This window comes from Prionailurus bengalensis, chromosome E1, assembly GCF_016509475.1.
Source record: "Prionailurus bengalensis isolate Pbe53 chromosome E1, Fcat_Pben_1.1_paternal_pri, whole genome shotgun sequence".
NCBI lineage: Eukaryota > Metazoa > Chordata > Mammalia > Carnivora > Felidae > Prionailurus > Prionailurus bengalensis.
Genome location: NC_057347.1, coordinates 59,824,757 through 59,851,700, shown reverse-complemented (window position 1 = coordinate 59,851,700; position 26,944 = coordinate 59,824,757). Strand labels below are relative to the sequence as shown.

The following is a 26,944-nucleotide window of genomic DNA, read 5'->3' as shown; positions in this document are numbered from 1 at the left end:
CAAAGCAGTATTGGGTGGCAGGTACTATTCCTGCTTTAGTGGAGTGATGGCTTCTGCAGTTTGGCTGGGGGGTCCAGACTGGCCTGGATTCTCCCTTCTGGGTGTCTTGGGTCTACAGGAAGGAGCTCTGGAGTTGGAGGCTTTCCTCTAGCCCTCCCTCAGCTGCCACGCAGGCCCCCTGGTGTCTCCTCCCTGTTTCCCATGGACGAGCAGAGGGAACAAATGCCCCAAGAGAAACTTAAGAGAAATTGACTCTTTTCTCGTTTTAAATGTTTTTATTTTTGAGACCGCGTGAGCTGGGGAGGGGCACAGAGAGAGGGAGACAGGAATTGAAGCGGGCTCCACACTGACAGTACAGAGCCCGACGCGGGGCTAGAACTCCGGAGTGATGAGATCGTGACCTGAGCTGAAGTCAGACGCGTAGCCGACTGAGCCACCCAGGCGCCCCTCTTTTCTTTTTTTTTTTAATGTTTTTTTTTTTTTTTTAATTTTTATTTTTGAGAGAGAGAGAGAGAGACAGACAGAGCACCAGTGGGGGAGGGGCTGGGAGAGAGGGAGACCCAGAATCCGAAGCAGGCTCCAGGCTCCGAGCTGTCAGCACAGAGCCTGACTCAGGGCTCGAACTCACGAACGCGTGAGATCATGACCGGAGCTGAAGTCGGATGCTGAACCGACTGAGCCACCCAGGCGCCCCCATCAGCAACTTCTAGAAAAGGGATGAGAATCAGCATTCAAATCTCCTTTCAACCTCTCTTTACTGTCATACTTTTAGTTCAAGTAGCCACGGACAAACCTGTTTTAGAAAAGGACATTTTTCTACTGGTGCGTGTAAGGCTAGGTGAGAAACTGTGGGTGTAACTGATTTTTATCTTGCTAATGCTTGGACTCTCCAAGAAGTGTTCCAGGCTCCTTTTCTTCTAGATAGTGAAACCTAAGTTAGCAGGAGGCTGTGTGTCTCTGCCTCTCCTTGTGTATTCTATTTTGTGGCCTGTGTCAGAGACCAAGCTAGAACTTCGCTCGGTACAAATTACGTTGGAGTTAAATACTGGGTTTAGTTGAGAAACCTGGACTCCGCCCTGTTGCAGATGATCAAATAGAAGGACTTCTCAAGCTTCAGAACATTCCAGAAACATGTAAGCCTGGCCTTTAGCTCAGAGGTGGAGTGTCAGGCTCTTGTTCCGAAGTGAACGGTCAAAGGGAGGGTCACAAAATCTCCCACAGAGCAACGCAGCTCTTGTTAACGTGCCACAGTGTTGCAGACAGATTTCGGGAACAAATGGAAGTATTTGCCGCCCGTGCTGTGCATCCTGGAACCGTTTTTCTGGGTGTTCAGTCCAGAGTGAGGTGGAGTAGAAATCAAAACTCAAAAGAATCTGTATTTGCGCTCCTCACTGACGAGGGAGAAAGTTGAACAGATGTAGTTAAGCAAACAGAAAATGTTTTGTGCTCTTAACAATTGGGATTTCTTAAGAGTTATTCAAAACAAAATCTTCAAAATTGAGAACTGTGGAGACAAAGCCTTTTCAGTCAAGTGAAAGTAGAAAATGAGACAGTCCAGCTACTTGAGGAGAATCTAGATGATTCTTATTTTGTTCGAAAGTAGCAGGCAGTAGATCAGAAGCCATTGTGGCATTTTGTTGTGAATCAGTGAAAAAAAATTTTTTTAATTAAAATTCAGTTGTTTTTTTTAAGATTTTTATTTTTGGGGCGCCTGGGTGGCTCAGTCGGTTAAGCGGCCGACTTTGGCTCAGGTCATGATCTCGCGGTCCATGAGTTCAAGCCCCGCATCGGGCTCTGTGCTGACAGCTCAGAGCCTGGAGCCTGTTTCAGATTCTGTGTCTCCCTCTCTCTCTGCCCCTCCCCCGTTCATGCTCTTTCTTTCTCTGTCTCAAAAATAAATAAACGTTAAAAAAAAAATTAAAAAAAAAAAAAAGATTTTTATTTTTAAGTGATCTCTACACCCAACGTGGAGCTTGAACCCACAACCCCAAGATCAGGAGTCACACACTCCTCCAACGGAGCCAGCCAGGTGGCTCCAGTGAAAACCTTTTTTAAAAACAATGGCTTGTGACATTTTCCACGTGTAAAGGGTTCTGTTGTTTGTTTGGCGTGTGTGTGGTTTTCTGTACGGGGCACAGTGCAGAAGTTGCTGGGAGGAGAGTGCACCGGGAGCACTGGGTGCTGCGCTCCTGCCCTTTCCTCCTGTCCCAGGTGTCCCTGGGAGCGCTGTCTGTCTTGTTGGTGGCAGGGCATGTCCTTTCACGCTCCCTGACTAAGGCAGGCACCTGGGCCGTGGGCCTTGCGTGGCAGCTCCCTCCCCGCCCCCCGCCCCCCAAGGACTTTGATCAGCATAAAAATCCAGTCCTAGGAAGTGGTGCTCTTTGTGTGGCCTTCCAGGCCTGCCAGAAAGGTATTTTTTCTTAAAACCCTGCCAAGCTCGGGGCGCCTGGGTGGCGCAGTCGGTTAAGCGTCCGACTTCAGCCAGGTCACGATCTCGCGGTCCGGGAGTTCGAGCCCCGCGTCGGGCTCTGGGCTGATGGCTCAGAGCCTGGAGCCTGTTTCCGATTCTGTGTCTCCCTCTCACTCTGCCCCTCCCCCGTTCATGCTCTGGCTCTCTCTGTCCCCCCCCCCCCCAAAAAAAAAAACCCTGCCAAGCTCATTGTGGCGTTAAACACCTTTATTTCTTTTCTTTTAGTCTCTTTATTAAAGTTCACAAATTGGGAGGTTTCCTGTGATTCTTTTAGATCACTCTACTTTTTGTGTACGGCTTCTGGAACGCGGTGAGATCTTTTTTAAAGAACCCGGCTGGCTGTTCGTGGTTCATGGAGGAGTTTTTTCTTGCTGTTGTTTGTTGTTGTTTTTGTAAATCCGAAGAGACAAATGTTAAGTGTTTCAGATATCTTCCTTGTGAATAGTGGTTAAAACCTGAAGTGTTTCTCCGAGTGAAATGGCAGTGGAGTTTCTTCCCTTGTGGTGGTGACTCTCCCCTACCTCGGCTTCATCTTTTGAAATACTGGGTTGGGTGTTGCCAGGGGAACGGTGAGGTTTGGCTCTAAGTTTCGGTGACCCAGATGCTGAGAGACTGCAGATGTTAGTTTCAGTGGTAGGTCGGGAGCTTACTCATCCATGTGGTGACCACCTTGTTTCATTTGTGACAGATAATCCGTGTCCAGTCCCCGGACGGGGTGAAGCGGATCACAGCCACGAAGAGAGAAACAGCCGCAGCGTTTCTGAAAAAGGTAGCTGTGGCCTGGGTGTGTCCTCCCTCCCCTGCTCTTTTGCTCCCTTCCCGTCTGTGCTGCCTCTTCCCTCCTCCTCTCCTGATTCTGCCCACTCCCTAGCTCAGCCTCTGGCACTGCTTTTCTCTGTCATGACGGATTGGACTGACCCGGCGTCAGATCGTGTCACAGCTGACCATTGCTTACACTCGTAGGACCAGGGGGCCGAAGATGAGTGGAAAAATAGTTCACGGGACTGGTGTTTACGAGAATGAAATATTGGAGAGTGAGAGACTTCAGCTGTCCACCAAAGGAGAGTTGTTAAAAACACGTATAGAGTGATCCACTTTGCTCCTAGAGACTTAGAGCCACGTGCACAGATGTGTTGGGTGAGCACAGAATGTAATGGGAAAGAGCACAGCCAGATTTAAGAAGGGTCACCCAGGGAGGAGAGTGGCCCTTGCTTTATACCCCATGCCAGAGATTGGCAAACTATGGCTCATGGGCGGACTGATTTTTTCCCCCCTCGGCACGCTGATTGCATTTCCCTGACCTCCTATTTCTGTAAATAAAGTTGCATCAGAACCCAGCCACACTCACTGGTTTATGTATCGTCTGGCTACTCTTGAACTCCAACAAGGAGCTGAGTAGTTGTGACGGGCACCATATGGCTTGCGAAAATATATACTTTCCTTTAGGGGAAAAAGTGTGCCCACCTTTATACATTCTGTGTTATTTGAATCTGTTGTGAGCAGATGTTACCTTTGTAATAATAAATACTGTTTTTCATTCTCATAAACAAAAAAGGTTTCGGGGTCATAGAGTGTTAGAGCCAGGGGAAATCTTAGGTGTCATGTAGTCTGATCTTTTCTTTTTTTCACAAAGGTGGAAACTGAAGGCCTGGGAAGTAAACAGATTTAGGAGGATCACTGGGCTGTCATCTGTTAGTGGGTCCACAACACTTATTTGGGAAATTTGGTTTCTTTCTTCTTAAATTTTTTTAACGTTTATTTATTTTTGAGAGAGACTGACAGAGCATGAGTGGGAGAGGGGTAGAGAGAGAGGGAAACAGAACCTGAAGCAGGCTCCAGGCTCTGAGCTGTCAGCACAGAGCCGGACGTGGGGCCGGACTGTGAGATAATGACCTGAGCGAAAGTCGGGCGCTTAACTGACTAAGCCACCCAGGCAGCCGTGGTTTGTTTGTTTGTTTGTTTCTTTCTTTCTTTCTTTTTTAATGTTTTTTTTAATGTTTTATTTATTTTTGAGACAGAGAGAGTCAGAGCATGAGCAGGGGAGGGGCAGAGAGAGAGAGGGAGACACAGAATCGGAAGCAGGCTCCAGGCTCCAGGCTCTGAGCTGTCAGCATACAGCCCGACGCGGGGCTCGAACTCACAAACTGCGAGATCATGACCTGAGCCGAAGTCGGACGCTTAACCGACTGAGCCACCCAGGTGCCCCTCCTCTTTTTTTTTTTTTTTTTTTAAACGTTTATTTATTTTGAGAGAGACAGAGTGTGAGTAGGGGAGGAACAGAGAAGGAGACATAGAATCCAAAGCAGACTCTGAGCTGTCAGCACAGACCCTGATGTGATGCTCGAACTCACGAACCGTAAGATCATGGCCTGAGCTGAAGTCGGATGCGTAACTTACTGAGCCACCCAGCCACCCTTGGGAAATTTGGTCTAAAAGGTAGTTGCTATCATAATGCCATAGCACCGCTTACAGGGCTATATTTATAAGAATAAAAGGAGAGAGAATTAGCTGCGCTGGACGCCAGAGAGGAGAATCTCTGAGTCTTTAAGAAATTCTAATTTCCTCCTCTTTGCTCTTTTTGTAGCTGCTGACCGTGGTCAGCTTGCTCCTAGGGGTCGAGCTGGGGTACGGTGCATTCTGGAATTCTCGAGAGATCATCTGAGACTGAGATTAAGCATTAAGTAGCTACTGCTTAGGCAATTGCGTGGTAAACACCGGCCATTAGAGTCCTGCATGCAGTTCTTTTTTTCTTTGAGGCTTTGTGGTAGGGAAATTTCTTAAATTTATAGTGACCATGTAGGAATATGATTTTGATTTTAACTTGAGGCTTTTGTGCTTGGTAGCAAATGTAGGGTTGTCAAACAGGTTACATTCAGGTTTCAGAGAAACCTAAGAATATAACATCGTAGTTCTCACTTTTATTTGCTTTACAAGTATCCTTACAGTGCTAGTATTTCCCTCTGGGTAGTTCATTGTGACCTCACACAGGGAGACGCAGAATGACAACCAGTCACTGGGAGGGTTGGAGTTGGGGGATGTGGGGTAGCTTTGACCGCTTTGTCTCTGAAGCCATCGTCTGCATAGTAGTTACCGTCTAGGGGAGATTTTCTTGGGAATACTCAAAAAACAAACATACTTATTACTCTGAAATGTGTTTCCCCTTAAATGAAAATCCTTTCTTCTGGTTAGAAGAGTAATATGGATTAATTATAAAAGGTGCAAACAATACAGAAAAGTATAAAGAAGCAAGCGAGAACCACTCAGAAATAACTGTTAACATGGCACGTCTTTAGTGCACACGCGTGCACACATACACAGGTGTGTGCACATCTTCAGTAAGTGGGATCGTACCGTACTGTCGCTGTATTTCATCAAATCTAAGACATTGTTGAGTTTAAGGAGAAACATTTGTGTACCATTAGGAAAGAAAAAATGCTTTCACACCTGCTTTCCCTTGTCATTTAGGTTTTATACTTACATAAAGTGTTTTTCTAGACTTGCTTGGAATTATTTATTAAAAAATGTTTGAGAGAGAGGGAGCGTGTGGGCACGTGCTCAAGGGAGGGACAAGAGAGAGGGAGAGAGAATCCCAAGCAGGCTCTGCACTGTGAACAGAGCCCAGTGCAGGGCTCGATCTCACGAACCATGAGATCATGGCCTGAGCTGAAAACAAGAGTTGGACGCTTAACTGACTGAGCCACCCAGGCGCCCCTGGAAGTTTATTTTAATCACGTGTTGTTCTTATACATACACAAGAAAGAAAATCTGAGTGAAATTAATTGGGTCGGATCTCTCTCCAATGTCATATTCAGAGTCTGGCCCTTCTGAACCATTGTTTGGATTCAGCTGTCACTGTCCCCATCTCCCTGCAGAGGGTCATCTTCTGCTCTGTCAGGAGGATTAACACCAGCTGCCCACACCTGTTCTGTAGGCGCTGGTACTGGAGGTTTTCTTGGGAATACTCAAAAACTGCTGTCTTACTAGCGGGCGGGGCCCAGCAGCCAAAATTCCTGTTCTTTCCTTGATTGATCATTAGATGGCTTGTTTGACAGAAATGTTGAGGGATGACAGTTACTCAACCATGCTACCTAGGTGACAGGTTTACAGGAGCTCAGGCAGTCACCTGTATGTCCTGCTGTCCCGCAGGCAAGAACTGTAACACGCCATTGTTCCTAAGATGCATCCATTCCAAAGATGTTAAAAACTTACAGGAGAATTTGTAACTTGGTTTTTTTCACTTGACAATACGTTAAGGAATGGTTTTATGTCAATAAATGTAGATTTATATCTTTTTAAAAATTATGTTTAAAAATAACGCCTAACAGGGGCGCCTGGCTGACTTAGTCGGTGGAGCATGCAACTCTTCATCTTGGGGTCGTGCGTTCAAGCCCCTCGGCTGTAGAGATTACTTTAAATTTAAAAAAAAACAATTTTTTTTTTTTTTTTTTAGTGTTTATTCTTGAGAGATAGAGACAGCGTGGACAGGGCAGGGACAGAGAGAGACACAGGATCCAAAACAGGCTACAGGCTCCAGGCTCCGAGCTGTCAGCACAGAGCCCAATGAGGGGCTTGAACTCAGGAACCACGAGCTCATGACCTGACCGGAAGTTGGATGGATGCTTAAACGACTGAACCACCCAGGCACCCAGAGATTTATAAACATTGTGGGTGGCTCAGTCGGTTAAGCGTCCGACTTTGCGTCAGGTCACGAGCTGGCGGTTCGTGGGTTCGAGCTCCACATCGGGCTCTGTGTTGACAGCTCAGAGCCCGGAGCCTGCTTGGGATCCTGTGTCTCCTTCTCTCTCTGCCCCAACCCCGCTCGTGCTCTGTCTCTCTCAAAAAAATAAATGAACTTAAAAAAAATTTTTAAAAATTGGTTTAGATGGTAAATTTTGTGTGTCATTTTCTTTTAAGAGTTTAAAGTTTATTTTTTTGTAATCTCTACAGCCAGCGTGGGGCTCGAACTCACAACTCTGAGAGTCCCACGCTCCACCGACTGAGCCAGCCACGCGCCCCCGTCTAACCCGTTTTTAAGCGTACAGTTCAGTAGTGTTAAGTGTACGCGTATCGTTGTGCAACCGTCACGACCATCTGTTTCCAGAACTTTTTCGTCTTTCAAATCTGAAACTCTCCCCATAAACAGATAGCTCCTCTTTCTCGCCACCCCCGGCCCTTGGTATCTGCCGTTGCGTGTTGTGTCTCTATGAAGGACCACTCCGGGGGTCTCACGAAGTAGATCGTACTCATTTTCAGTAACTAGCGATCTGGCTGTGCGTAAGGGGGCTTGGAGTGGCTTTTCCGTTCCCTCACAGACTCGTGCGTCGGCCGCTGTGACCATTGCCGGCTCCGGCTTGCCGTCCCCACGTTGGACGGCCTTGATCCCGCCTCAGCACGTGGCGCTGCGCCCCCTAAGGAACCTTGTTTGCGAGTGTGAGGACACGGGTGAGGTGGAGCGGCTCTCACGGTCTCGGCGCGGCTGGTTCTTCGAGACCATCTAACGCTGCTCGTCCCACGCGCCGCCAGGCCGTAAGCCCCTCGGAGGGGCCGCTCGTCTGGCCGGTGCCCATGCCCACCCCTCGTGCTCCCCAGCTGACCCGCCGGGCCGCTGCTGTGGCTCCCCCGCCCGGGCAGGTGGGGGCTGGGACCCGGTCCCGTCTTCTTCTTTTCTAACCACGAAGTAAAGTACATCCTAAGATGTGCTCGCACATTACAGGCAGCCAAGTGACGGAAGGTGGCGGAGACACTTAGGTCGAGCGGGGGCGCCGCCGTTGCCGCGGGATCGGCCGGTCGGCCTTCCCCGCTCCCTCGGCTCTCTCCGGGCTTGACGCGGAGGGCTTCCCCGCTTTTCTGTGTTGTGCCACCTCAACGTGCGTTCCTAAACCCCAGATTTTGGTTTTGCCTGTTTCTGAATCTAATGTAAACGGAATCATGCCGTGTGTTCTTGTTACTTTGAATTATACGTGTATCAATTTCATTCCATACCATTTCTGACTTTATTACGGTAATCGTACGCAGGGTTTACCTCAGGTGTGACTGTAAAGTTTTTAAGACCTTGATGATGCCCTTGTGAGACTGTGCTCAGACTTCCGTTGTTAATGGTCGGTGCCTCGTGGTAGATGACCGGATCTTTAGGTAAAGCACTCAAAAGTTCGCAGAAGCAGTTCGTTGGAGTAGCATAAAAAAGTACTCCGTACGCTTCTGTCTCTCTCAAAAGTGGGATTCGACGTATGCGAAGTACTGTTGCTGGTCAGCACGTTTGAAAACGCTGCTGCATCTCAGGCCTAACAGGAAGCTCAAAGCTCTGGTCATGCGGTCCCCGGGGGACTTGCCTTCACACAAAGGGCCGGCTCTACAACAACCCTGCCCCATTTGGGAAACGCCTTTTCATCCTGGGAGTGTTTGGCAGCTTTCATGGAGCTCACACTCCTGGAGAGAGCTTTCTCATTTTTGGGAATAGCTTGCAAGGCATTGTGTACGGAAACACACGATACTTTTGCGGAAAAGCCGAAATGCCACAGTCGGTTAGTTTCGGTTTATACCTAAGTTATTTCAGAGAAAAGTCAAACTAAAGACGTTATTTTTAGTCTTTAGTCTTTTTCTGCAGTTGGGAATACACATTTCATGGTCTTCATTTGCTCGTGCTTTATTTTATTAATGCCTTTTTTATTTTTTTAATATTTTATTTTTGAGAGAGAGAGAGCAGGGAAGGGGTGAGAGAGGGGGACAGAGGATCTGAAGTGGGCTCTGCGCTGACATCAGAGAGCCCGACGCGGGTCTCAGACTCCCGAACCGTGAGATCATGACCTGAGCCTTGGACACAACCTACTGAGCCACCCAGTGGCCCCTTATTAATGTCAGTTTTAGCCTGGAAAAAACCATATGGATGGTATCGGACACCATGTTTGTCTGATAGAAAATCTTGTTTGTCTGAAGACCATTTCTTATCACTTGGAGAATTTCAGAGTTTTCAACAGTTTCCTATTACATAGTTTAGAGTTTTTGTTGTCATACTTTCTGCCTTATTATCCTGGTGGTTGGAGTTACTTGCATTCCATTGCTTTAAAATGAGTAGAGGGGCGCCTGGGTGGCTCAGTTGGCTAAACATCTGATACCAGCTCAGGTCATGATCTCATGGTTTGTGAGTTCAAGCCCCACATCGGGCTCTGCACACTGACAGTGTGGAGCCTGCTTGGGATTCTCTCTCTCCCTCTCTGTCTACTCCTCCCTAGCTTTTGTGCTCTCGCGCACGTGCGCTGTCTCAATAAATAAACGTTCAAAAATAAAAACAGTAGAAAATAAGGTTAATATGTAAGGTTAATCATTAAATCAACTTTTTTCTCATAGTGAATTAAGAGTAGGTTTTAGCAACAAATCTGTACATTTTTAAAAATATTTATTTATTTATTTATTTTGAGAGAAAGTGAGCACACACGTGCGCAAGGCAGGGAGGGGCAGAGAGAGAGAATCTCAGGCAGGCTCCACGCTGTCGGTGCAGACCCCATCATGGGTCTTGGGCCCATGAACAGTGAGATCCTGACCTGAGCCAGAATCACAGAGTTGGACGCTCAACCCACTGAGCCGTCCGGGTGCCCCTGCAGTTCTTTTTTTAAAACCAATCACGAGAGGGGCACCTGGGTGGCTCAGTCGGTTGGGGGTTGAGTGTCCAACTTCGGTTCGGGTCATGATCTCGCAGTCTGTGAGTTCGAGCCCCATGCCAGGCTCTGTGCTGACAGCTCGGAGCCTGGAGCCGGCTTCAGATTCTGTGTCTCCCTCTCTCTCTGCCCCTTACCCACTCATATTCTGTCTCTCAAAAATGAATAAACGTTAAAAAAAAAAAAATTAAACAAAACACACGAGACACACCTGGGTGGGTCAGTCAGTTAAGCATCTGACTTCAGCTCAGGTCACGATCTCGCGGTCCGTGAGTTCGAGCCCCACGTCGGGCTCTGTGCTGACAGCTCAGAGCCTGGAACCTCCTTTGGGTTCTGTGTCTCCCTCTCTCTCTGCCCCTCCCCTGTTCATTCTCTCTCTCTTGAAAATAAACATAAAAAAAATTTTTAAACCAATCATGGAACATTTAATGTGATAGTTTCCTATTGTATAGTTTAGAGTTTTTGCTGTCATACTTTCTGCCTTTTTCTTCCAGTGTTTTTCCTCGGTGTGACTTGTACCTGGTGTTGCATTCATCAGCTTGGGGAACATCCGGCATTTCCTGTAGTGGAGGCTTGCTGGTGACGCCCTCTTAGGTTTTGGCCTGAAAACGTTTTCAGTGTGCCTTTGTATTTGAAGGGTATTTTCGCCAGATACAGAATTCTGAGTTGACAGATTTTTGTTCCATCTCAGCACTTTGAAGGCGTCCTTCCATTGTCTTCTGGTCTCCATTGATCTCCGGCTGTCAGCGGTTCAAGCATGATGCATGCACCTAGGGGTGGTTTTTTAATGGATCTCACTTGGGATTTGCTGAACTTCCTGGATTTGTTACTCGGTTTGTTGTCACTTTTGAGGTTTTCAGCCATTCTCTCTTCAAATACTTTCCAGTTCTCTATTTTCTTTTCCGTAGGACCATTAATTAAATATTGTCCCCGGAGTTCTGAAGGTTCTGTTCATTTTCTGACAAATCTCTGTTTTGAGGTCGTGCAGGCTCTAGTAATCTGTCTTCAGGTACATTGACTCTTTCTTCTGCTTCTCCCTTCGGCTGGCAAGCCCATCGGTGTTTTCCATTTCAGTTATCGTATTTTTCCGTTGTAGAATTTCCATTTGATTCTCTTTTATTGTTTGTTTCTCTGATGAGACTCCTGGTCTCTTCGTTTGCCTCTACCTGGCTGGCCCCTGAGCATTGAGCCATGGCTCGGACTCCTCTCCTGGCCGGGTCTCAGGTGCTGACTGCCGGCTGATGCCTTCCCCAGGGCGCCTGGGCGTTGGAGGGAAGGCTTGGCTTTCCCTTCAGTCTTCCTCCTCCTCGGCCCTCTTCCTTGCTTCCTTACAGGTGTGGCTTCCATCCCACCTGCTTCCAAGCCAGAAGTCTGAACGCCCCGCTTATGTCCTTCCTTTCCCTCACTCTGTCCTGCCCCTCATCCCACCCATCAGCAGAGGCCGTTGCTTATGAGAGCCGGAAGGTCCTCCCCGCTCCGTCCCCAAGTCTCGGCCGTGTCTGAGCCCGTCTCCTCTGGGCTCTCTTCCCACCTTCAGACTGTCGATGGCTTGGCAGCCCCCTGCCCTTAGCCCCTGCGGCCCTGTGTGCCAGCTCTTGTCCCCCTTCCCATTCTGTTGCTGACCGTTTCCTTTCTGCCCGCTGGGCTCTGGCCTCACTGGCCTCTCTCTTCCCACCCACCCCCTTCCTGCTTCTCGGCCTCTGTGCTACTCCTGCTGGCTGCACTTTTCTTTCTCAGCTCTGAGTAGCAGCTTTAGTCTCTTCCTCCGGGCCTCTGCTCAGACGTGGTCTTCGCAGAGGCCTGTCTGTCCTCCCATCTAGAGTGGCCTCTCCCATGCTTCCCTCTCTTCCTTTCCTGCCGTGGTGCTGACCTCGACCTGCGCTTCTCATCTGCTAACTTTCTCTCCCCGCTGTGATGCTGAGGTCCTCGATAGCAGGAACCTTGGCTTTGTTGTTCACGGTCGTGTTCGGAGCGCCCAGAGTGGAGCCGGCACGTAAGACCGTTTACCGGTTGGTGAGTGAGCGGTGAGTATTCTCAGCACCCACTGAGTACCTGGCATGGTGGACACTTGCTGTCATAGGCACGGGAGCCTCGTTCTTCACTTCTGGCTTTCTTCTGCTGGGCTTTAACATTGGAATTGATTTCAAAAATAGAAATAAACTTTCCAGATACGGCCATGACTTTTGCTTGCGTCAAACTCTGACGTGTGTCATTCAGTCTTATCATTTACACAAATCTTCGCTTCTGCTTGGCCGCTTTTTTGTGTGGGCAGCACAAATTTCCTCCCAAGAGAGCAAAATAACAAAAGAAATTTGGTTCACGAGGAACAGTTTCTAAATTTAACGAGTGTTCTAATATTATTATTTGGTATGTGTGTGGCCCGAGTAGTGATACTCAAAATTTTTTTAAATCTCTGTTGTTTTCTGCTTGTTTTAGGTCGCAAAAGAGTTTGGCTTCCAGAATAATGGCTTCTCAGTTTACATAAATAGAAACAAGACTGGAGAGATAACAGCATCATCTACCAAATCCCTGAGTCTGCTCAAAATCAAGTAAGTGCCGTGGGGGGGGGGATGACAGGGCGGGGAGGGGGTGACTCCAGTGGCCCACCGATCGCTCATTCTACCCGATTGCCTCCCAGTGCCACCGCGCGGTGGCTGGAGTGCAGGTGAGCGTGTTTTTTGCCGGGATTTCAGCAGTCACACCGGCTTCGCTGGTCCTCTTGTGCTGAGCTGATTGACTTGCAGATTCTGAGCTTTTGTCACTGAGGAGAGAGAGTTATGGGTTCGGGGTGTGCGCCCAGCTGCACACTCAGCTCTGTCTCTGCAGAGAAGGACCTTGAACGCGGCTGTGGGGAGTTCTGCCTCGGGACTGCTTGGCGGGGAGGAGGGGCCGTCGCCCACACTATATTTCTTGGTGGCGTGACCCCCTCGAGCTCCTTGGGGGGGGGGCAGTCACGTCAGTAGCGTTTCCAGGATGTAAAAACCTCTTACCGTGGCCGCTGCCTGTTCTCCGTAGTTTAATTGGAGCCCAGCCACATCCATGCGTTGCTGTGCTCTTGTGCTCCAAGGGAGCTGAGTGATTGTGATAGACGGCCTGGCCCCCGAAGCCGAAAATATTTACTGTTTGGCTCTTCACAGAAGAAGTTTGCTGACTCCTGTCCGAATTGTCTGGGCATACCTGCTCACGTGCCGGTGATCTCTGTCCTCGGCAGCGAGCTTGGAGCTCTCTCCTGTCGGGGCTGCAGGCCGTGTGGCTGCTGTGGTGATCGAGCTGGCTTTGCTGGCGGTCGGCCCTGCGTCTGTTTACCAGTTAGAATAATAGGCTATTTGGACAATTTGTGTGATCGTTTTTAGGTTCGTGAATTAGTATGCCTAGGAGGAAAAATACGCAATTATAACATTCATTCATTTGTTCCTCAACAGATATTTGTTGGGTACCTGCCACTTGCCTGTTTCTGTAATTAGCTAAAGCCTTTCGTTGTTGACGTCCATTCCCCACGTGGGTGAGGTCATCCTTCCTCTCAGCTTGTAAAGGGCTTTGTATCTTGAGAATCACTTCTCGTGAACGTTCCGTGGTTTCGGTTCATCTGGGGAAGTTACTTAACCCCCCTGGGCCTCACCCTCTTGGTCCTCGAGTAGCAGTGCCGCCTTCCCGTGGCTGCGCAGCGCCTGCCCACGGTGAGCGTGCGGATGATGCCTGTGTTACCCAAAACTGTTTTGATAGCGGATGCAAGCAAGGGCGGAGGTTACAGAGCGAAACGCCTCTGAGAGAAAGCCTCCAAACTGTAGTGTTGTCATAGAGCTGTCCCAGGGGGGTGGGGCCCGGGAGTGGGGCAGCTTGGCCATCCTGGGGGGCACTTGGAGGCGCTGTGAGTCACGCTTAAATGTATCTTTCCAGTGATAGTCATACTAGTTATTGTCCAACTTGGATCTGACCTTGAGGGCTATGTTCTCTCTTACCTGACGTCTTTGGGCAGGAGTGACGTGCCTCTCCTTGACGTTGGTGTTGGGTCTTTCCCCACTTCTTCTGGCCTCTGGGGTTGTAGTCCAGTCTGCTTGACTCTGTTCATTTAGAGGTGATCCTTTTTTCCCTCTGGCTGCTTTTAGATCTTCTGTTTCTCATGGGGTCCTGGTTTCTGTCTGATCTGTCCAGGTGTGGATTCCTGGTTCCTTTAATCCTGCCTGATGTACACTGTGTTTCCTATACCTGTAGATCAGGTCTGCAGAATTTGTGGCCATTATCTCTTTTTATTTTTTTTCAAATGTTTGTTTTTGACAGAGAGAGAGACAGAGCATGAGTGGAGGAGGGGCAGAGAGAGGGAGGGAGACACAGAATCGGAAGCAGGCTCCAGGCTCCGAGCTGTCAGCACAGAGCCCGACGCGGGGCTCGAACCCACCGACTGCGAGATCATGACCTGAGCCAAAGTCGGACGCCCAACCGACTGAGCCACCCAGGCGCCCTGCCATTATCTCTTTAAATATCACTGCTCCCCATTTCTCTTTGTTATTGCAGTGATTACATTTTTCACTTATAAAATGTTCGAATTGATTTCTTTTCGGATCCAGCTGTTAGCAACATGCACTCGTGGGGGCCACACTGCTCTCACACCGGCCTCTAGGCTTCCGGTGAGGAGCGCCGGGCTCCCCGGGGGCTCTGCCTTGGCCAGTCACACGCGTGAGGCTTCTGTCTGGGGTCTTGGGGTGTCTGTGGTCTGTCTCCCCCGTATGGAATCGGGGTGCGTGTTGGTGCTGTCTGTGGTTGTTTGGCCTGTCCGTATGAGGGGGACTTGGGAAGATTTACTGAATCTGTGACCCTGCCACCCTGCTCCCAGAAGCCCATGTTGTTGGGTGGCCTCTTGCTGCTTGGGCTTTTTCCATCCCGTTTCCGGTGACCATTCTGTGGCAGATTGTGTTCCAAGTCGTGTAATTCCAAATCTGAAGTCCTCGGTTCTCTTTCTCTGGTATTGTTGTCTCTGCCCACTCGTGCGTGTGATGACTCGGTTCTCTCCTGCGTTTGGTGACCCTTTTTTGAGAGCTTGTAGTTGACCAAACTTGGTCTTGGGGAGTCCTGGAGAGCTGCAGGGGAGTGGCTTTTCCGTGGAGGGAGGCCTGCACTTGCTTCTGTTGGGACAAGGGGGCCCGTGAACCTGGCGGGCCTTCGAGTTAATTTCTGTCTTTGGGCTTCCTGAGCCGGGTAGCGTCCCTCATCCCACCCCGGTGCGTGCGGCACAGCAGGCCTTTGGTTTCAGACCCTGAGGGACTACAGCATCCACCGCTGCGTAGTGGGTGGAGGAAGACAGGATTCCTCCTTGGTTCCTATTCTCAGCTGGTGGTCTCTCCCAGCTGTTGAGACGTCTGGCTTTTATGTGTGGCCTTTCAGGCTGGGCAACCTGCTTTGGACAGGCTGGCTCAGGGCCTCGCTTCCCGTTGCCCAGAGAACGACTGTGTAAGCCAAGCTCAGGGCCCCTGTCGTGCAGTGTTCTCTCGCTGTTCTTGTTTGAGCTACTGTGGGCTGTCGAGACCCTGCGGGAGCTCCGTACTTTGTCCAGAGCTCCGCGGTGCTTGTCGGAGTAGATCTGCTAAAGCAGAAGTAGCCGCCGAGCCAAGAATTCCACGGCTGGGGGTGTGGAGGAATGTCCGGTCCCTTGCTAGAAACGGAGGTCTCTAGCTGGAGTCTGGCAGGTTTGTTCCCTCGGTGGGGAAGAGGCAGAGGGGAGAACAGACCCGCTGCAGAGCCAAAGGGCCAAGCCTCTTAGCGGCCTGTGTCTCTGGTGTCTGTGCTCGAGGCCCGCTGCCCCACCTCGCTCGGGGAGCGGGGTCAGGGGTGCGGCAGGCTGTCCCTTCGGTCTTCCGGCAGTTCGGTGCCTACCACACGTGGTGCCACAGCTCTGCCTTCAAGACCGGGGCTGATCTTCGTGCCGCAGGCCCTCCGCGCGCGGGAGCCCATGCTGCGTCTGGACCGCTGCTTGTGAGCGGGGACGTCACACGCCTCAGGCCTGGGGCTTGGCTGTGCCGCCGGGTCTGGCGGTGAGTCGGCAGTGTGAGTGAGCAAAGGAGCGTAGTTGACATGGCAAATGACAGAAGGTCAAACTCTGCCGTTTGAAATGTGAGTTGTGCAGCCTGTTTGGCTTTAAAAACCAGCAGAAGCCCTCCTCATAGGGCCACTTCTGGAAACGTGCCCTGTAGAAGTAAAACCACGCAGCTGCCTGACTTTGGTCGTTTCGTCCAGTGGTGCCCATGGCGGCAGACACCCGTCGGTGCACACGCCCGTCGGTGCACACGCCACCGGCGTGGGAGACGGGGTGAGCCCGGAGGCAGGCTCGCCGGGGGGTGCGGCCGTTAGAAGCAGTGCTCAGACCTAGACCGTGTTTGGAGGGATCTCGGGTGAGGTGTCGTTGAATGAGAAAAGCGGATGCAAAGAATACGTCTTCGGTCATCTCATTTTTATCGAGTGGGACGTACGTGTCTGTGCATACGTGTGGGGCGGTGAGTGTGAACGTAGGGAGGAACGTGGGGAACGTAGGGTGGAAATGGAAGGCTGTGTACTAGGCGGCGAGACTTAGGGGTGCTCGATAGTAGGCGGGGAAGAAGGAACAAAGAGAAGTGGGAGCCAGGCGCGGCGTGAGCAGGGGAGAGTGCCGCCCACGGGCCGGGTGTATACGTCGCGACCGTGTTTCATCTGTGTGGCGTCGGGCGGGCATAGGGGTCTTACAGTTGGGCGAGAGATGAAGTCACGGCCACGGAGCGCCCTCCCTGACCTTCGGAGTGCTAGGCGCGTGGCAGTGCCGTGCAGGGAGGGCTCTGGGCTCTTAGAATTAGCAGCCTCGTCGTTTGGGCCTTCGGGGAGGTCGGATGCCGGAGACCCTCACATCTGAGCAGCTCGTCTGGGCGGCCCAGGTTGTGAGAGGAAGGGAGGCAGGCCCTGCCCTGTGTTCGTCACCTGACAGGCATGGAGATTTGCTGTTCCTGTTCCCCTCGGGCCTCGCCGGCCCCTCGTCGGAAATGGAGACGTCGGTCCCGCCGGGGTCGAAGGCCTGCGGCGCTCCCACCGTGGCGGAAGACGAGATCGACCAGTACCTCAGCAAGCAGGACGGGAAGATTTACAGAAGCCGCGACCCACAGCTGTAAGTGCTGGCGCCGCTGAGCTGGCGGAGGGAAGGGTTCGGACGGGCCCTGCTTTAGGGAGTGGCTGAGGAAGAGAGGCAAGTTCTGAGTTGGATCCTCTCCGTTCAGGCGAGATTTCACTCCAAGTGACTCTGGAAGCTTTTTCTTACCGTGTGAGTCTCACGTACTCTAAAAGCGTTCAAGTGTTTGGAACTAAGATCTGGAATACGGGAGGGAACTGGAACCAAGCCTTTCCCGGGATGCGCTCCTGAGACACTTGCCGCCCACGCAGCGGGCGCGGCTTTAGCGGGTGTGGGTGCGGCGGGGCAAGCGTGGGGGGTGGGGGGGTGACGCCTGGGCACCTAGCAGCGGAAGGTCCTTGTTCGGGTCCCCTCGTTCACTTACAGGAGGGACATTTCAACAGCGCATCCACACAGTACGTTCTGCCCGTTCTGTTCGGCGGGTGTCCCATCCGGGGACGCTCGCTGCTCCTTGTCGGCACGGTTACCTTCCACCCGGGATTACGTGGGGCGCGTTTGTGTAGTTTGGGTTTTTTGCAGTTCTTTTAAAGAAACCAGTTAGAAACATCTGAGTGGACGCTCAGTGATGGGAAGTTGTCTGGGGGAAGGTTGTTCGTCTCTGCAGTAGAGCTCCGTAAACGTGCCGGGGTGCTGACGCCGAGATGCTGGGATCTAAGTGCTGCCTTAGCAACTCGCGGGTCTTGGACTAAAGAGCCCAAGTGGTGCTCAGCAGCTCAGCATGGAGCCGTTCCAGAGCCACAGCCTGTGTCCCTGTTCATTTGCATTTCCTCCCAGGGATCCCGCGCTGGCTTCCCCCACGGCCTGTGTCTTCGGGCCTTCATTAGGAACCTTTCCAGGGTGGCTGTGTGCGTGTATGGGTGCGTTCTGGCCTGCCGTCTGTGAGAGCCTGCCTGTTAGCAGACACAGGCCGTCTCTACTCTGAAGTGTAGAATGCTCGTGCGTCCAGGAGTTCTGACCCCATTTAGAAAAGGATCTGCTTGAGCCCAGAGGGACTGCCACTTGGCTTTCCCACCAGCCCATCACTGCCCTCCTCATTGGAGCACATTGTGCTGTCACCTCTCACGTGTGGGTCTTCTTAAGGCTTCTCTGACCGAAATGGCCGAAACCCACAGAGCCAGGCATCCTCCGTGCATTTCTCAAAACTTGCGCAAAGTGGGTGTTTTCCAAACTGGAGTGACTTCTGTTCCACTGAGAAGGATTTCGCCACATCCGCATCCCGGCTTTGTTAGTATTTACTTAACCTCTATCGAAATTGATTTTAAGTATACTCACTTTAGTTTTTACTCGGTGTCATTTTAAGCAGTTAATACCCATAGAATCACAGGTTTGACATCCTGATGAATTTTTTCTAATAACACATCCGAGTAAATACTAAACTGTTTTATTACAATAAAAATGTTCACATCCCAGCTAAAATAATTCTGCACAGCAGGTGCCTGGCTGGCTCAGTTGGTAGAACCTGTAATTCTTGATCTCGGGGTCGTGAGTTCAAGCCCCGTGTTGGGCGCAGAGTTTACTTAAATAAAAAATAAATAAAATAATTCCACGCAGGTCGGGAAAAACTTTATTAAGTATGGTGTGCGCTTTAAATATCAAAAACATTGGGAGGCAGCAACAGGAAAACAGGCCTACTAATCACTGTGTTTCTCTCGCCCGTGCTCTCAGGTGCCGACACGGCCCCCTGGGGAAATGTGTGCACTGTGTTCCGCTAGAGGTGAGAGCGTGCAGCGTAAGTTCCGGGCTGGCGGGAGGGACTGCTTCCCAGGGCGTGTCAGGTGTCCGCTCTGCACCCCTGCGCCGGGCCGGAGCCGGAGCGGACCGTACCTGTCTATTGCCCTGGGCCCTGGCGTTCCCGCTGGTGCAAGCCGCGTGAAGAGGGCCGGCCTGTATTTATGGGAGCGACCTTCTGGTGGGTTATGAATGGCCGACGCGTTTGTATTGCGGTGATGGACGGGCAGCGTTCCGGCGGGCTCCCCGGACAATCCTTCTGAAACCTGACACGGCGCTGGGGCTGGCGGTTTCTGTGCTCGACGTCGTTTTGATTTACTTTTCCCTGAGTCTCCCGTCCTCCTACTGATTTGTCCTGGTGAGATTGAGAGTTACCATAATAATGCTGACTGGTAACTGGTTACTGCTGAGTTTACAGCAGCAAGGCCAACCTGATTTTCTTCGTGAGCCTCCTCTCCATCTTGCGGCTCCCCTCGCCCCGCCAAATTTTCCTGATAGCTACCTGACCTAGAGCATTTTGTATTTAATAGAGATTTATTTTAATCTCGGGAAGATAGCTGGTACACGAAGAAACCTTTGGTTCTGACCTAGAACGATAAGTGAGAAGCCAGCCCCGGTTCTCTCTCGTTGCCCTCCGTGGGGCCTGGCTTGACCCCCCCCCCGGGGGGCGTGCAGCAGGAGCGCGGCTGCCCGCCTCTCCTCATCTCTCTGCGCCCGCGGGCGTGGGACTGTACTAACTGTGTGTGTTTCGGCAGCCGTTCGACGAGGATTACCTGAACCATCTTGAGCCTCCTGTGAAGCACATGTCCTTCCACGCCTACATCCGAAAGCTGACCGGGGGGGCCGACAAGTAAGCAACCTGAGCGCAGTTAGGCTGTGCCGGTGCGGCTCTGGCGTGGCTCTGACGTGCGGGTGCCCCTTTTGTGTATCTGGCAGGGGTCGCTTAAAGACCACGAGCGTGTGAGTGAGAAAAGCAAAGATCGGGGTCTGGGCGTGGAACATTTGAATTCGTGGCTTCTGCCCCGGTTCTGGAAAAGAAACAGACGGGTGGAGCCTCTGATGCCCTGTCATGATCCTTGCCCGGACTGGCGGGCAGATGCCAAGCTGGCAGTGGTCTCTGTGGAGGCCCCTGGTGAACGTCCCCCGCTTCCCCCAGTACGTGGTGCTCCGGCAACTTAGTGGTATGTGAAGGCGGATGAGATAAGGCGGCACGATGGTGATCAGTCTTGTGGCGTGTGGGCTCATCCTCTGCTTTTCAGAAAAACTGAACCACCGCATGGTTCTCTTGGCTCACTTATTCCACAGCCCCCATCAGCCCTTTGCCCTGGAGCCCGCCCCTTTATCAGCTTGATTTCACAGCCATCGTGTGGGCTCGGCAGGCGTGGGCTGCAGCCTCGGCCAGGTGGGCGGTGGGGCGGCCAGCTCTGGGCTCCCTGAGCGCGGGCGGTGACAGTGGCTGGAGAGGGGCTGACCGAGAGCATTTTGAGTTCTTCCAAGCCACGTCGAGTACTTGCCTGTGCAACCCCTTTCCGCTGACTATACTTCACCCTCCCAGAAAGCGATGGACTTCACACCAGGATTTTACAATTCCCATCAGTGCAGCAGGACGAGATGGTGGCTGAACCCAAGGCAGCAACGTTTTGTGAAGGGTGTCATGTTGGCCTGATTGTCGTTTTTTCTCTGACAACCTGCTGACATCCTAAAAGGAGTTTTTAAAAAAGTTAGACCAGGAGGAAAAAAGTCCAACCAGAAACCCATTCTTGCCTGTCCGTGGGGTAAGCCGTGGAACTTCCTGGACTAGGTATGAGTAGAGATTTTGTTGTGCTGAACTCCGTCAGCCTCCCGCACATTTGCAGCTGTCGGTAACGTGCAGGCCGGTGGCGGTCCCTGCTGCCAGCGTGCTGTTGGCCTGTGAAGACAGGACTGAGTTATGGGACCGTTTGTGAATGGGAAGCTGGCAGAGGGTCAAGGCACATGTGCACATTCTCCCCACATCCAGGTGGCTCCCTGGCTTCCTCACGGGATAGTCTTTATTCCAGCTGAAAGCCGGGGACAGAGGTCTTTGTAACGTACCCTCGTCGGGGTTCTTCCCTGTGATTCTGAATTTTTTACGAGCATCCAAGTACTGGACTCGTGACGTAGATGTTGCTGATGAGTTAATGAAACTTAAAAACTAGCGTTGTTTCCTCTTAGTGGCACGGGTTAGAGCAATAGATATTGAATTGCGTCCCTGAAAGTCTTCATGGGTGTTAGTGACCGACATTGAAAATGGAGACTTTTTGTAGGCTGGTACTTCTGTATTCGTGCGCAGTCTGCATGTGCAGGACGGAGGCTGGGACTCCGCAAGAGCACTTGTTAGCACGTTTCCCTTGCTGTTGCCTCCACACGCTTAGGTCTTTAGAACTCTGTTCAGGAGGGGTAGGATATTTGTCATATGATTTCCAGTTTCCTGCTGAACGTTTCACCATCGGAATGTTTACTCAAGTTGCCTCTTCTTGTGCAGGGGGAAATTTGTTGCTCTGGAGAACATCAGCTGCAAGATTAAATCAGGATGTGAGGGGCACCTTCCGTGGCCCAACGGCATCTGTACTAAGTGCCAGCCAAGTGCCATCACACTGAACAGACAGGTGAGACGTTTGCCGTGCCCGCCTAGACAGCGGAAAGCAGTAGATTGGTTTTCATGGCTCGGAAATGAACATTTCCAGAAGGGGCCATCCTTGGAGGGAGCCACCCCGTGCAGAGTGCAAGTTCAAGTGCACTTTCAAGTCGTACGCTGGAGGCCTGGAGGTGTTATTTGTGAGATCTGTTTCAGGCGTGGGCGAGGGGGTCTTCAGTTTTCTCTTTTGTCGGCCTGCGTGGAAGTAGAATTTTCTTCGTGACTTTAAAATGCTCCTTGGTTGTGACTTTGCCTTCTGGGAGCTGGGAACCGAATTGTCCTGGAGCCCCCTGGGAGCACCTGTCCGGGCCAGGTAAAGAAGGGAGCTGGACTCTGGAAGGAGGAAGAGACAGGGAAAGCTATACGCAGTATCCTGGCCTCTTCCCCTCTGGTCTCCGTGCTCGCCTGGCCTTCCCTGCACCACTGGCCCATGTTTCCTCCTTAGAAAGCTCTCCATAGCCTTTGTGACTGCCTGGGGACGGCTTTCTTTCTTTTCTCTCTTCCCTTCCCCCACACCCCTCTCTTTCTTTTTTTTGAAAACTGATTTTTATGCCAGAGATCCTGAAAACCTGCACTTTAGGTGAAATCCCAGTAAGATGAATTTGAATTAATTTACAGAGGAATCCCACCTCTACCCACCCACCCTCTAGAATCTTGATGGCAGAGCACATTCTTTTTTTTTTTTTTCATGTTTTTTTTTGAAAGAGAGATTGAGAGAGAGAGAGAGAGAGAGAGCGCGCGTGAGCAGGGGAGGGGCAGAGAGAGAGGGAGGCACAGAATCCAAAGCAGCCTCCAGGCTCCGAGCTGTCAGCACAGAGCCCGACGGGGGGCACGAACCCCCATACCGCGAGATCACGACCCAAGCTGAAGTCAGACGCTTAACCTACTGAGCCCTCCAGCCCTACTGCCCCTTCAGGGCACATTCTTAATTCATGTGTGCATGTGTGTAAGAGCTGGGTGAAGGCAATTTATGAATGGCTTAGACTAGAAAAATAAGTTATTTATTACTGAGTGTTTTCATCACCCCATTGTTTGCTCTACAGAAATACAGACACGTGGACAATATCATGTTTGAGAATCACACGGTTGCTGATCGCTTCCTTGACTTCTGGAGGAAGACAGGGAACCAGCATTTCGGGTATTTGTACGGACGGTATACAGAGCACAAAGACATTCCTCTTGGCATCAGGGCCGAAGTGGCCGCGATTTACGAGCCTCCCCAGGTAGGTGGGCTGGGGCTTCGTGGCCTGTGGCTTCTGCTCTGAAGGCTGCGCGGGACTCTCGTTTCAGGCTTTGTTTCACTCCTTTTGCTTTATCATTTCCCAGTCTGTCTCCGTCTGTGTCTATACGAGACACGTGCACACAGACACGGTATTTATATTCCGAATTCTTAGAGGGTAAGTTCACGGCCCCTACGTATTTCAGTGTGCCTTTCTAACGCATAAGGATGTCCTCTTACCTAATAATAAATACACTTGTCAACTTCAGTAGGTTGAACATTGAGGCGATATTGTCATCTGTGCCCTATGTTCCACTTCTGTCTCTTGTCTCCAAGTGCCACACGGCTGCTCTCTCCCTTGTAATTCTGTAGCTTCTTTGCCCATGCCTGTGGTCAGCTGGCTCAGAAATGATGGAACCAGAGGGTCTTTATCCCTGTGCCACACACACAGATATCTTAGAATGACAGCACCAAAATCACCACCGGTATAAGACTGGAAACTTCTGGTGGAAGGAGGAGGGTCCTTAGGGCGTGTCTCATGAGGGACCAGCAATCAAATAGTGTTTTAAAGTCACTTGGAAAGTCCTCTCTTAAGGACTGTGCCACCAACTAGTTAACACATTTACGTTTGTTTGCTTTATTTGCAGCGTTTAGGGATAGGTTTTATGTATGTATACTCTTAAACGTGTTGCACGATTACATGAAGTACTCATGTAGTATGTTTCATTGTATACAATTATTACGAAAGTGAATACTGTAAACGTGGAACCCAAGTGTGTGATACACGTGCTGGAGTACTTGGGGAGGGTGTGCTTGTGTCTCTAGTTCCCTATGAAATAAGAAAAACTAAGGTGGCTTGGGGGGTGGCTAGAGTATAGTAAATGTCAGTGGCTGGCTCTAAGTAGTCGGTGTATGAGTCCTCACAAGGAAATTCTGTAAACTTTTATGTATGTTTGAAAAAAATTTTTAAATATTTGTTTTGAGAGAGAGAGTGAGCAAGCATGTGAGCAGGGGAGGGGCAGAGAGAGAGGGAGAGACAGAATCCCAAGCAGGCTTCACACTCAGCTTGGAACCCAACGCGTGGCTTGATCCCAACCACGAGAACATGACCCGAGCCAAAATCAGGAGTCGGACACTTGACCAGCTGACCACCCAGGTGCTCCTATGTTTGAAATTTTTAATTAAAATGTTAGAAAAGAAAAAAAAAATCACGTTTCCAAAGATCCAAGGTACCCCCTTCATCCTGTCCCTCTTTCCGAAATATTTGGCTTAGACTTCTAAAATTTGAGTTTTAATTTTTTTTTATTATTATTATTTTTTTTAATTTTTTTTCAACGTTTTTATTTATTTTTGGGACAGAGAGAGACAGATCATGAACGGGCGAGGGGCAGAGAGAGAGGGAGACACAGAATCGGAAACAGGCTCCAGGCTCCGAGCCATCAGCCCAGAGCCTGACGCGGGGCTCGAACTCACGGACCGCGAGATCGTGACCTGGCTGAAGTCAGACGCTTAACCGACTGCGCCACCCAGGCGCCCCTAAAATTTGAGTTTTTAAAATACAAGCGAATAGACAGATATTCATACTATCCTTCGGGTGTATGCCTAGCATACTCACCCTTGTCGCCTTGCACTGTGTTCTTTACGTCAGTCCGTGACCCACCGACTTCTTTTTTTATTATTATTAATGTTATTTTTAACGTTTATTTGTTTTTGAGACAGAGACAGAGTATGAGTAGGGAAGGGGCAGAGAGAGAGGGAGACGCAGTCTGAGGCAGGCTCCATCCAGGCTCTGAGCTGTCAGCACGGAGCCCGAGACCCACCGACTTCTTAAGTAAAGGTCTGAAACCGCGGGCCCCGTCGCTCCTGACTGGTGTGCGGGTGTGTGGCTCTTGCACACGTGCCGTTGTCTCCCCGGCTGTATCTATGCAGGTTCTGAATGTCGTCTACACCCCTTTGTCCATTTCTGTATTTACCGAGAGCTGCAGAGGAGGTGTCTGAGTGGACCTACTGTGGTGGCTCCTTGGACGGGGGTCGCTAGGTGGCGACAGAGGCTCTGCCTGAGAGCCGGGATCCCCGGATTGCCCAACCGGTAGGGCACTAAGTGTGCTCCGTAATGAGGGGGCCGCTTTTGGAAGCGTAGTACGTTCGCCTTGGGTTTCGTACAGGGTCTCTCTCGTGAGGAGTTTTCAGCAGGTCTGTTGGGAGCTGATTGAATTAAAAACGGAAACAAACCTCTGTCGTCCAGACAGACTCCTAACAGCATCGTCCTGGAGGTTGAAGCCATTGACCTCCAATAGCATCCGGTTCGTTAGAAGCGGAAGCCCATGCCGTGACAGGTCTTGAAACCAGATCCTTAGATTTGTCCGGACCTGTGCTCCGGAGGTGTAGGTGATCTCCACGTGCTAATACTCAGCGACAGAAAGTTCTTTTGTTGTTTTGCCAGAATTTGACTAATTTACAAGGACGCGCCCAATCAGTATAACTGGGTCTGGGGCGGCCTTCACTTTTCTGTGCCTGTGGCTGGGGTTTCTGCCGGGTACGGTACTTCCTAATGACCCTTGAGCTACGTGTCAGCGCAGGCTCTGTCCACGGCAGGGAGTTGGGCTCTTGTGGCCGGCGTAGGTTGTGTGTGAGCCAGCCAGAGTCTGAGCCCACCTGCCGCCCCGAGCCAGGTGCTCTGCCCACCCACCAGCAGGTTGCCTTGTCCTTTCCTTAGGGTGTGCACGCCTATCATTGCTCACTTGGTCCTGTGAAGTGCAGCACTGTGTGCGAAACGGCGCACACGTTTTCCCCGCCCGTTTTCTGGAGACGCGTCACCTTAGGTTTTCTGGAAACGTGTTACCTTACAGCTCAAATAATCTTGCCTAACCCGGCCCAACCCGTTTGGAAGGCAACTGTTTACCCAAGGGAGTTTTGAAACGGATTTTGCTCAGTGAAGGAACCCAGCAGGAAAATGTGTAGAGAGCCTTTCTCCTCCCTGAGAGCAGCCACGTACTCGGCGAGGGACTGTGGGGGGAAACACCTTGCCCTCTCAGTCTGGGTTGCAGAGCACCGTACGGCCTGAGGAGGCCAAGCCCCCGGGCTGCGTTTAGCTGCCCTTGGGACTCCTGAACTGGAGCCGGGTGGTTGTGGGCTCCTCTGAGTTGGGTCTGCTCCTTTTACTGCCCCAACAGATTGGCACGCAGAATAGCCTGGAGCTTCTGGAAGACCCGAAAGCTGAGGTGGTGGATGAGATTGCCGCCAAGCTTGGCCTGAGGAAGGTACGGAACATTCTGCTGGCTTTTGATGGGGGGGTCGGAGCTGTCTGTTGGGGACCTCCAGGTGGGTGGCACAGCCGGGTCCTGTCTGGGACTGAGCTCCCAGCTACTCAAGGTCAGGTGCAGGCCCAGCGTGTTTACTGGGCGCCACTGCCTCTCTGTTCCTCTGATTTGAAATAAAACGAGAATGTTTCTCTGATCCAAAGTAAAATGAAAACAGATGACTCCCCATTCTGGGGCTTGTGTTTAAATCTGCCGGCCCCTCTTCCTGAGGACAGCTCAGAGAATGGAGGAATGTAATGGCGGGAGCCAGACCCCCTCTTTTGTCCGGGAAGGGGCCTCGATGCCGGGCTGTGTGTCCCGCCCGCTGCGGCCCGGGCTCCTGGTGTGAGCCGGTGACAGAGGCCTGTGTGTGGGGTTCTGTTTCCGTCTCAGGTGCTTGCAGCCTCCGGTGCTCCTTCTTCCGTCATCATTGGACTTCCTATTTCTGATTTAGGTGTCTGAGCACGTGAGGTTTCCCAATTTTCCTGGGCAGTTAGAAAACAGAGAACTTTCGTTTTGAGTCTGTTTTGTTTTTTCTATTAAGTTTACGTATTTTTGAGAGTAGGCGAGAGAGTGCACGAGCTGGGGAGAGGCAGAAAGAGAGAGAGAGAGAGAGAGAGAAGATCCCAAGTGGGGCTTGATCCCACAAACTGTGAGATCATGACCTGAGCTGAAATCAAGAGTCAGACGCTTAGCCGACTGAGCCACCCAGGCTCCCCAATCCTTTATTATTTGTTTTTTAATTTAAAAATTTTGTTTTTATTTTTTTTAATTTT

The 26,944-nt window shown here is 51.0% G+C and overlaps 1 protein-coding gene across 1 annotated transcript in view; it reads left to right on the top strand.

The window, feature by feature from the left end:
• NPLOC4 (NPL4 homolog, ubiquitin recognition factor) overlaps window positions 1–26,944 on the top strand; it is a 61,475-nt gene that overhangs the window by 929 nt on the left and 33,602 nt on the right. The window contains exons 2-9 of the mRNA XM_043585368.1: window positions 3,159–3,239; window positions 12,559–12,671; window positions 17,069–17,245; window positions 18,932–18,980; window positions 19,750–19,844; window positions 21,498–21,621; window positions 22,694–22,873; window positions 26,043–26,129. Of these exons, the coding sequence (XP_043441303.1) occupies window positions 3,159–3,239; window positions 12,559–12,671; window positions 17,069–17,245; window positions 18,932–18,980; window positions 19,750–19,844; window positions 21,498–21,621; window positions 22,694–22,873; window positions 26,043–26,129 (906 nt within the window). The remainder of the gene's footprint in view (window positions 1–3,158; window positions 3,240–12,558; window positions 12,672–17,068; window positions 17,246–18,931; window positions 18,981–19,749; window positions 19,845–21,497; window positions 21,622–22,693; window positions 22,874–26,042; window positions 26,130–26,944) is intronic.